Here is an 11,524-nt window from a genome sequence, read left to right on the forward strand (position 1 = left end):
TAGGTTTACTGTACCGGAGTAGATCTGTATTGAATGTTTCGACTGTTCAGTAGGTTTACTGTCCCGGAGTAGATCTGTATTGAATGTTACGACTGTTCAGTAGGTTTACTGTCCCGGAGTAGATCTGTATTGAATGTTTCGACTGTTCAGTAGGTTTACTGTCCCGGAGTAGATCTGTATTGAAAGTTACGACTGTTCAGTAGGTTTACGTAGAATATTTATTGAAACAAAGTAGCACATAGATCCAATTTTAAAAACAAACAAACAAAATAACAGCTATAAGAAATATGTTTTGCAAATCCCAATTAATTGCGAAGAGAATAAATATACAGTTTGGATTGATAACATATAGCGACAATGTTTTAATGAAGATGATCACAGGGCTAGTGTGGAGGAGCTGAGGTGTATTAACAAGTTTGAGGCAACAAGCGAAGGCTGGATCCGTTTGTGAAGGCTTGGACAGGAGTAACACAATGACCAGGTGTTTTAGAACAAAGGGCAATGCCCTTTACAAAAACAATGCCGCGGAACCAAATTAAATCTGTAACATATCCTTAAAAATGTGAAAACAAATGATAAGTAACCTGAAAATATTGTATGTAACAAAGTGTAGGATTTAAATGCATTTATTGAAATAGAAAAAACCCACAGCGCTATCTGGAAGCTTAAGAGATTTGGATAAAAGAAAATAAATACATACAATTTAATAAGTGATTGGTTGGTTAGACCTACTATATACCATATAGAACATGTGGGATTTCACCATCATAACCACAACATTGCCCATATACTGTATATTTAAACCATGAAAGTAACATGTTATATGTTAAGTGGATATCGGTTTTAATATGGAGAAAGTAGACTATAATATGGTATATTACAGACACTGTAGTTCAAAACAAACAAATCATATAGACGGGGTAAGGCCTCGGGGTCAAAGTGCATATGCTGAATGTGTTTGGGAGGACTAGCTGAGGCACCTGGGAAGATCTAGGCCTTGTGGGATACATTACAGGATGGAACTAACCCCAACCCAAATCACTCCCACTTTCCTAGGCCCTTGTTTGGTTTAGACAGAGGCAACATAAGGGACTAGGGTTAGGGTTTAGGATGGGGCCAATGACTACCTAGGCCCTTGTTTGGTTTAGACAGAGGCAACATAAGGGACTAGGGTTAGGGTTTAGGATGGGGCCAATGACTACCTAGGCCCTTGTTTGGTTTAGACAGAGGCAACATAAGGGACTAGGGTTTAGGATGGGGCCAATGACTACCTAGGCCCTTGTTTGGTTTAGACAGAGGCAACATAAGGGACTAGGGTTTAGGATGGGGCCAATGACTACCTATAGAGCTAGATGTAACAATGTTCAATGGAGGTTTGATTTAGGTCTAACCACCCTATAGTGACATAAATATGGAAGTAAACATTCCCCTCTTACCGGCAGCCCCAGATTCAACAGCTAAGACTGTGGGCATTCAGCGTTCTCCATCAACCACAACATTTAACTCATCTAGAGTTATGAAACGTGAGAGAAGCTCCCATTTCACAGTCATGGTGACCCAATGGACTAGTCAAATATAAGCTGTGGTCCCCAATTCCATTCAGCCGTGGGCCGATTTTTCCTTGAGCGGATGGTCGAGGGGGCAGACATAGTTATAAATAATTTGTACACTGCAAATTGACCGCAAGAATCCCAAAAAGATACAGTACTTGGCAAGAACAGAATCATTTCAAACCCTGATTACATTGGAAAATAATCACATTTCTCTCTATTTATGCGTAGGAATACTTGGAAATAAATTTCCTAAATTAAAAATAACTTTGCGCTGATTTCCCAGTGATTTTACAGTCTTAAATTCAACAACGAAAATTATAATGTGTCTTTTGTTTTGCTCAGAAAACTTGGGGGGGAAATAAAATCCCGTGTGGGGAAGCACCTATTGGGGAACCTTGTTATAGGTCATATTGAGAGTTTAAAAAAGAATGACTGCTGAACTCCAGACCTGGGGATTCATAAAAAATTAGCTTTGGATGATCGGGCAAAAATAATCTCAGAAAATAAATATTTCACTGTATTTTCGGTTTCGGAAGGCATAACATTTTTTGGACCTATTACATGGAAAAGAAAGTATCAGTCTTCTGCAACGGTATAATTGTTTAACTCTATAAATATAATTCATATAGTTTTTTCTTTTTCTTTCTTCCTCTCTTCGCCTCCTTCCTTCCGCCTCTCTGGATACACACACGCATGCACACTTGCACGAACACACACTCTTCTCATCCTCCTCCTCCTCCTCCTCACTTGCAGACGAACTGGTCCACGGTTTTGGTGCAGCGCTTGCACTTGACATAGCAGCACCAGTGGAACTTGCAGTGGCATCGCTCCACAATCTGGGCTTTGTACTGGTCATATCCCCGGCCACAACACATCAGCTCACAGCCATCCATGCCCTCAGAGGTCTTATTGCACAGCCTGCCTACAGTACCCAGGGAGCCTGTGCTCTGGTTGGACAGACAGTAGTCTGGGCTGGACTCGATGTAGACCAGGTCATGGCTGGTGGGTGGGTTGAACTTGCTGTCCCGCTGTACCAGCTTGCCACGCGAGTTGAGCTTCATGGAGGCTGCACTGTCGTACTTCTCCTTCAGGGTCTCGCCCACCTTGCGGAAGTCTGCCAGCTGCAGCCAGCATGTCTTCAGACTGCAGGAGCCCGACACACCATGGCACTTACAGGAGACATGGGCCAGGTCCGACACCGTCTGAGAGGAGAGAAGGAGAGGTAGAGAGACTGATTATTATCACCATCTAGAGAGACTACACAGGACTAAGAGAAAGCAGAGAACAGATACATTTCATCTAAAAATGTCAAACTGGCAATACTGCACACATGCTTTACTGTTTGTGTGAATGTATCATGCATCAGATCTTCACAGACGTCATGTCATTAGGGAGAAGTACATGATGCCCTCTATGACCAACACTGTCAGCAGAACAGAACCCTGTCGCTCATTTCTACCAGTTAGAAGTGTTGTGAAAGCTACACGGTCTGGCAAGCTGTTTCCTTTGAGGCTGTGTCGAGGCATTTGGAAGGAACTACAGAAAGAGCTCAGCGAGCCATCATGATTCCATCTCACACAGATCAAAAGACAGGCTTCAGAGGAGAGACAGAGCTGTTACACAGATGATCAAGTGATACTGTCCTACGCCCATCTGATTGACCTGGATTATCTCTCTCTCCCCTCTGTCTTCCATTCCCTCACTACTGTCATTAGGAATCAACTTCAGGACAGCTGAAGTAGGTGGAGATGGACTTGTTTTCCTCCTTTGTGTGTGTGTGTGTGTGTGCGTCATTAGAATAAGTATGCAGGCCCAGTGCTTCAGTTAGTCAGGGTGTGTGTGACTGAGCGTTATTCCTGCTCACCCTCCGTCCAGCCTCGTTATTGTGTAGGTTCATCATGAGCCGGGCACTCTCGAAGGATCCCTTGGCATAGCTCTTCTCACGCTCCCGCGCATCAACAAACTCTTTAGAGAATCTGTAGCCATAGTTCAGGTTGTCCCCGCAGCCGCCCCACAGCCAATCACGAGGCAGGTCTTTGGGACGTGCAGCCCGACTGCAGCCGCAGCTCGACAGCTCCCCCTCTCTGCAAGCCCTGCTCACGGCATTGACCACCCCCGCCGCGCTGATGGCATACGTAAACGCTGTTTCTCTGCTTCCTGTGGGCAGAGACGGACAGAAGAACAACATGAATATATGACAGACCTGGTGATAGATTGAATTTGAAGTGATGAGTCAAAGTCTAAAAAGAAGAGATGAGTCATCGAATAAAGGTCAACATTGTGAGTCATTATTGTGGAGTCCAGCCTGGCCAGAAACAGAACTTCATGGGGCTTTAACATGAGTCAACAATATGGAGCAGGACGACCACACCATGTTTACTTCTGGATATAGTGGGCTCATCTAACCAGGCTTCCAACAGTAGAATGGTCCTGCCGCTTTGCCTCCATCCTTCAGGACATTGATAGTTGTTGGGAGTTAGCCAATAAGAGCAGAGCACCCTCCAGGGGCAGCTGCCAAAACAAAGCAATGTTTCAAACCAGTAATTTCCCCTGAGCCACATGCCAACAGAGGAAACTGGCTCCATCACATCAATGTCTACATCTTTCTGACACGCAGTGTTAGCCTTCCTATAAAGACAGCCACAGTTTACAGTACTGGTGAGAGGGAGAAGAGCCATCTAAAGCACCAGTCTCAGTGCTCATCTAGGAGGACACAACAAGACATACCCGCTGGCCTAAATCCCTAGGAAGCATATTGTAATGGCCATACCAGGCTAGGAGAGAGCAGGGACGAGAGAGAGGGAAAGAGAGAAGGGGGGGGGTACGAGGTAGTGAATGAATCTTGTCCAGATGGGAAGTCTCGGCGGCAGGGTCGGCCAAGGGGGAAAAAGGTTATTAGTTTTCTACAACCTCAAACCCGGTGTAGGAGATTGGCCTAATAGCAGAGCTGTCGACAGACAAGCTGTCCTCTCGGTCTACCTCTCTCTCTCTCCCAGGACATAGCCTATTTGTGACCATACCTCTATCCTCCACAGATCCCTCCCTCTACCCAGCCAGCGGCCTGGTCCACCCTGCCCCAAGGGCAGCCAACATGGGCAGGGGAGAGAAGTTGACTCCCCTAGCCTGGAGCTCAGCCTTAAATCAGCAGCACTGAACCGTCAGAGACTGGGGAGGACATGTTTACTTGGCCCAGAGCGGACCGAGATGGGAGCCCTGTCCTCCCCTTGATGGAGAGAGGGGAGACAAAGAGAGAGATGGAGAGAAAGAACGAAGCTGTCCTCCCATTGATGGAGAGAGTGGAGACAAAGAGAGAGATGGAGAGAAAGAACGAAGCTGTCCTCCCATTGATGTCTTTTCTATGAAGATATATGTGTAAAATATGATCTCAGAACAGTGGTGGGACTGAGACAAAAGCAGGCTCAGCTCAAAAGTATTCACAGGGAGGAGTCACACAGAGACACAGAGAGAGACACAGAGAGAGAGAGAGACACAGAGAGAGACACAGAGAGAGAGACACAGAGAGAGACACAGAGAGAGAGACACAGAGAGAGACACAGAGAGAGAGACACAGAGAGAGAGAGAGACACAGAGAGAGAGACACAGAGAGAAAGACACAGAGAGAGAGAGAGACACAGAGAGAGACACAGAGAGAGAGACACAGAGAGAGACACAGAGAGAGACACAGAGAGAGCGACACAGAGAGAGAGAGAGAGAGAGACACAGAGAGAGAGACACAGAGAGAGAGACACAGAGAGAGAGAGAGAGACACAGAGAGAGAGACACAGAGAGAGACACAGAGAGAGAGACACAGAGAGAGACACAGAGAGAGAGAGACACACAGAGAGAGAGACACAGAGAGAGAGAGACACACAGAGAGAGAGAGAGAGACACAGAGAGAGAGACACAGAGAGAGACACAGAGAGAGACACACAGAGAGAGAGAGGCACACACAGAGAGACAGAGAGAGAGAGAGAGAGAGAGAGAGAGACACAGAGGGAGAGAGAGAGAGAGACAAAGAGAGAGAGAGACAAAGAGAAAGAGAGACAAAGAGAAAGAGAGAGAAAGAGAGAGAGAGAGAAAGAGAGAGAGAAAGAGAGAGACAGAGACAAAGACAGAGACAGAGACAGAGACAAAGAGAGAGAGAGAGACAAAGAGAGACAAAGACAAAGAGAGAGAGAGACACACACACACACACAGAGAGAGAGAGACACACACACAGAGAGAGAGAGACACACAGAGAGAGAGACACAGAGAGAGAGAGAGACACAGAGACACAGAGAGAGACACAGAGAGAGAGAGACAGAGACAAAGAGAGAGAGAGACACACACACACACAGAGAGAGAGAGAGAGAGAGACAGAGAGAGAGACACAGAGAGAGAGAGACACAGAGACACAGAGAGAGAGACACAGAGAGAGAGAGACACAGAGACAAAGAGAGAGACAAAGAGAGAGTGAGACAAAGAGAGAGAGCGAGACAAAGAGAGAGAGTTCACAAACCTGTTCTACTAACACACTGAAGCCTCAGGACCAGAACATCCAATCAATCAGAATAAACCAAATTACAACACAGTCAAAACAAAACTACATTGCTTATTGGGAAACACAAGCACAAACACAAAGCAAAATGCAGTGCTATCTGGCCCTAAATCGACAGTACACTATGGCTAAATATTTGACCATGGTTACTGATCAAAACCTTAGAAAAACCTTGACAAAGTACAGGCTCAGTGAGCACAGCCTTGCCATTGAGAAGGGTAGACACAGGAAAACCTGGCTCCCTGTAGAGGAAAGGCTGTGCAACCACTGCACAACAGCAGAACCTGAGACGGAGCTGCATTTCCTGACAAAATGTAAAAAATATAAAACAATTAGAGAGTGTCATTTCCCCAAATTTGAAATCCTTATTCAAGGTTTTAAAGACCTCTCTGATGAGGATAGGCTACCCATCCTGTTGGGGGAGGACGCAGAGAGCTGTGGGTTGGCAGCGCACTACATTGCTGCCTGCCATAAGTTGAGGGACAGTGTCTGACAGACCAATAAACCTGCACCTGCACATGTCCTCAACTGTATGATTATTGTTATTGTTGAATGTATGGTTATATTGACCGTTGGTTATTGTTGTTACTGTTGTCCCGTTGACAATTTTTGATTCTCATTTTTATTTATTTTTTATATTGTAAATATCCAAAGTAAGCTTTGGCAATATGTACATTGTTACGTCATGCCAATAAAGCGAATTGAATTGAATTGACAAAGAGAGAGAGAGAGACCAAGAGAGAGACAGACAAAGAGAGAGAGATACAGAGACAAAGAGAGAGAGAGAGAGAGACAGAGACAAAGAGAGAGAGGGAGAGAGAGAGAGAAAGACCAAGAGAGAGACAGACAAAGAGAGAGAGATACAGAGACAAAGAGAGAGAGAGAGAGAGAGAGACAGAGACAAAGAGAGAGAGAGAGAGAGAGAGACAGAGACAAAGAGAGAGAGAGACACAGAGACAATTGACTGTTACCATTTTATTTTTGTATTTAATTTTGTATTATTGTTTAGTACCATTTTATATTATTATTTGTTTTTGTTTATAATTGTATTACAATGTTTATTGTATACATTGTTGCTTTGGCAATATTGACACAATGTTTTTCATGCCAATAAAGCAGCTTGAATTTGAATTTGACAAAAGAGAGAGAGAGACAAAGAGAGAGCGAGAGAGAGAGAGACAGAGAGAGAGAGACAAAGAGACAGAGAGACAAAGAGACAGAGAGACAAAGAGAGAGAGAGACAAAGAGAGAGAGACAAAGAGACAGAGAGAGAGAGACAAAGAGACAGAGAGAGAGAGACAAAGAGACAGAGACAAAGATAGAGAGAGACAAAGAGAGAGAGACAAAGAGACAGAGAGAGAGACAAAGAGACAGAGACAAAGAGAGAGAGATAGACAGAGACAGAGAGAGACAGAGACAAAGAGAGCGAGACAGAGACAAAGAGAGAGAGACAAAGAGAGAGAGAGAGAGACAGAGACAAAGAGAGAGAGAGAGACAGAGAGAGAGAGACAAAGAGACAGAGAGAGAGAGACAAAGAGACAGAGAGACAAAGAGAGAGAGAGACAAAGAGAGAGAGACAAAGAGACAGAGAGAGAGACAAAGAGACAGAGAGAGAGACAAAGAGACAGAGAGAGAGACAAAGAGACAGAGACAAAGAGAGAGAGATAGACAGAGACAGAGAGAGACAGAGACAAAGAGAGCGAGACAGAGACAAAGAGAGAGAGACAAAGAGAGAGAGAGAGACAGAGAGAGAGAGACAAAGTGAGAGATAAATATTCCTCACAAAAAGATTCATTATTCACAGAAATGACTACATTTATTCCAAATGTGAACTTATTAAACCCAGAGGAATAAGTAAAAATACTCATGGGCTCCTCTTGCAGCCAAATATGTATTTGCCTGCCACAGCCTGAGGGACACTGGATAATAACATCTGCATAGTAAACAGTAACTTACTTATTATTACTATTATTATTGTTGTTTATCATTCCAAATAGTAGTGGTATGGGTGGTAATGGTAATGATAGCAGTTTAGTAATGGTGGTAGTAGTGGTAATGATGATGGTAGTTGTAGTACTGATGTAATGGTGAAAACAACCGTTATTTAGTTATAAGTTAGTTATAGATTCATTTTCCATGTTTATATGTTTATATTTATTACATTACATTCTACAATTGACTGTTACCATTTTATTGTTGTTATTTTTGTATTTAATGTTGTATTATCACAATGCTAAGCTGAACGGCATGATCCCAATGCTAAGCTGAACGGCATGATCCCAATGCTAGGCTGAACGGCATGATCCCAATGCTAGGCTGAACGGCATGATCCCAATGCTAGGCTGAACGGCATGATCACAATGCTAGGCTGAACGGCATGATCCCAATGCTAGGCTGAACGGCATGATCCCAATGCTAGGCTGAACGGCATGATCCAATGCTAGGCTGAACGGCATGATCACAATGCTAGGCTGAACGGCATGATCACAATGCTAGGCTGAACGGCATGATCACAATGCTAGGCTGAACGGCATGATCACAATGCTAGGCTGAACGGCATGATCACAATGCTTTGGTTTAAATTACATGTTACGATTCTAAACAATAAATGTCTGCAGTAAACCACCACCTGTGGTGAAGTCCCCAGTAAAACAAACTGTCCATAAGGAGACGGGATCTGGGATGAAACCCTTTACCTCTCTGGGTTCTATGAGGGGTGAAAGACTAGCTCACACACACAAGCTTTAACTCTGTAAATAATCCAGAGGGGGAAAAAGGTGTGTTTAAGATGCATAGAGGCTGAATGCAGTTCCTCCCCATTGTGAGTGTCAGCCTCTGGCTAAGAAGCCCCCGGCCACATGTGGAATTATAAAGAGACCTCACCCACAAACTATTCCCCCAGCACAGCTGCTCAACGTCCCCCCGTGGATTACAACAGGAGAGGAGGGGACCTCCAAACCCTCCTCTGGTTTAGTAGGAAAGAGGGGACGTGGGGAAGAAGTGTGTGCATCCTCAGAGCTAGAGAAACAGACATCCCATAACTAATCAGTAGTCACACATCACCTCTGTTACGCCACCACTGCTACTCAACCTCTGTCAGAGTACAATACAACAGATAGCATAATGTAGGAGTGGATCAAAACTATACACCTGACTGAAGAACACGCTAACCCACTGAGCTAAAGACTGACCTATCTGCATGACCCGTCCGAACACGGAGGAGTTGTCCACAGTGCTGCAGTTCCACCGGCGGTGTCTGAACTGGTACTGGCACTCCCTGATGCCCGTCTTGGCGCCCTCGCCAATGTACTGCATGTGGTCCTGGTAGAGCTGGCAGAGCTTCTTCTGGCCCTGGGAGAGACCCACCAGCTGGCTGCACAGAGGCTGGGCACCGATGATGTAGGCCTCAGGGATCAGCAGAGGGTTCATGGCTAGAGACCTGGACAGAGAGAGACAGAGAAACACACTTTTATAATAGAGACCTGGACAGAGAGAGACAGAGAAACACACTTTTATAATAGAGACCTGGACAGAGAGAGACAGAGTGACACACTTTTATAATAGAGACCTGGACAGAGAGAGAGGAAGACAGAGAAACACTCTTTTATAATAGAGACCTGGACAGAGAGAGACAGAGAAACACACTTTTATAATAGAGACCTGGACAGAGAGAGACAGAGAAACACACTTTTATAATAGAGACCTGGACAGAGAGAGACAGAGAAACACACTTTTATAATAGAGACCTGGACAGAGGGAGAGAGAGACAGAGAAACACACTTTTATAATAGAGACATGGACAGAGAGAGACAGAGAAACACACTTTTATAATAGAGACCTGGACAGAGAGAGACAGAGAAACACAATTTTATAATAGAGACCTGGACAGAGAGAGACAGAGAAACACACTTTTATAATAGAGACCTGGACAGAGAGAGAGGAAGACAGAGAAACACACTTTTATAATAGAGACCTGGACAGAGAGAGACAGAGAAACACACTTTTATAATAGAGACCTGGACAGAGAGAGACAGAGTGACACACTTTTATAATAGAGACCTGGACAGAGAGAGACAGAGAAACACACTTTTATAATAGAGACCTGGACAGAGAGAGACAGAGAAACACACTTTTATAATAGAGACCTGGACAGAGAGAGACAGAGTGACACACTTTTATAATAGAGACCTGGACAGAGAGAGACAGAGAAACACACTTTTATAATAGAGACCTGGACAGAGAGAGACAGAGAAAACACACTGTTATAATAGAGACCTGGACAGAGAGAGACAGAGAAACACACTTTTATAATAGAGACCTGGACAGAGAGAGACAGAGAAACACACTTTTATAATAGAGACCTGGACAGAGAGAGACAGAGAAACACACTTTTATAATAGAGACCTGGACAGAGAGAGACAGAGAAACACACTTTTATAATAGAGACCTGGACAGAGAGAGACAGAGAAACACACTTTTATAATAGAGACCTGAACAGAGAGAGACAGAGAAACACACTTTTATAATAGAGACCTGGACAGAGAGAGACAGAGAAACACAATTTTATAATAGAGACCTGGACAGAGAGAGACAGAGAAACACACTTTTATAATAGAGACCTGGACAGAGAGAGAGGAAGACAGAGAAACACACTTTTATAATAGAGACCTGGACAGAGAGAGACAGAGAAACACACTTTTATAATAGAGACCTGGACAGAGAGAGACAGAGTGACACACTTTTATAATAGAGACCTGGACAGAGAGAGACAGAGAAACACACTTTTATAATAGAGACCTGGACAGAGAGAGACAGAGAAACACACTTTTATAATAGAGACCTGGACAGAGAGAGACAGAGTGACACACTTTTATAATAGAGACCTGGACAGAGAGAGACAGAGAAAACACACTTTTATAATAGAGACCTGGACAGAGAGAGACAGAGAAACACACTTTTATAATAGAGACCTGGACAGAGAGAGACAGAGAAACACACTTTATAATAGAGACCTGGACAGAGAGAGACAGAGAAACACACTTTATAATAGAGACCTGGACAGAGAGAGACAGAGAAACACACTTTTATAATAGAGACCTGGACAGAGAGAGACAGAGAAACACACTTTTATAATAGAGACCTGGACAGAGAGAGACAGAGAAACACACTTTTATAATAGAGACCTGGACAGAGAGAGACAGAGAAACACACTTTTATAATAGAGACCTGAACAGAGAGAGACAGAGAAACACACTTTATAATAGAGACCTGGACAGAGGGAGAGGAAGACAGAGAAACACACTTTTATAATAGAGACCTGGACAGAGAGAGACAGAGAAACACACTTTTATAATAGAGACCTGGACAGAGAGAGACAGAGAAACACACTTTTATAATAGAGACCAGGACAGAGGGAGAGGAAGACAGAGAAACA

At 44.0% G+C, this 11,524-nt stretch overlaps 1 protein-coding gene across 3 annotated transcripts in view; it reads right to left on the reverse strand.

Annotated features, from left to right (window-relative positions):
• Nucleotides 1-200: 200 nt before the first annotated feature.
• The window catches only part of wnt5a (wingless-type MMTV integration site family, member 5a), a 28,022-nt gene continuing 16,698 nt past the window's right edge, over nucleotides 201-11,524 (reverse strand). Inside the window, exons 3-6 of one of the 3 annotated variants that reach the window (XR_003870689.1) lie at nucleotides 9,282-9,529; nucleotides 3,418-3,710; nucleotides 1,341-2,755; nucleotides 201-1,271 (exon numbers count right to left, since the gene is read on the reverse strand). Coding sequence is in view for 1 of the 3 variants with exons in the window: in XM_029723924.1 (XP_029579784.1) it covers nucleotides 2,297-2,755; nucleotides 3,418-3,710; nucleotides 9,282-9,529 (1,000 nt within the window). In the remaining 2 variants the exon portion in view is untranslated. Of the gene's footprint in view, nucleotides 2,756-3,417; nucleotides 3,711-9,281; nucleotides 9,530-11,524 lie in introns of all 3 variants that reach the window. The other 2 variants (XR_003870690.1, XM_029723924.1) reach the window with 2 other exon arrangements.

Source organism: Salmo trutta, chromosome 30 (genome assembly GCF_901001165.1).
Source record: "Salmo trutta chromosome 30, fSalTru1.1, whole genome shotgun sequence".
Taxonomy (NCBI): domain Eukaryota; kingdom Metazoa; phylum Chordata; class Actinopteri; order Salmoniformes; family Salmonidae; genus Salmo; species Salmo trutta.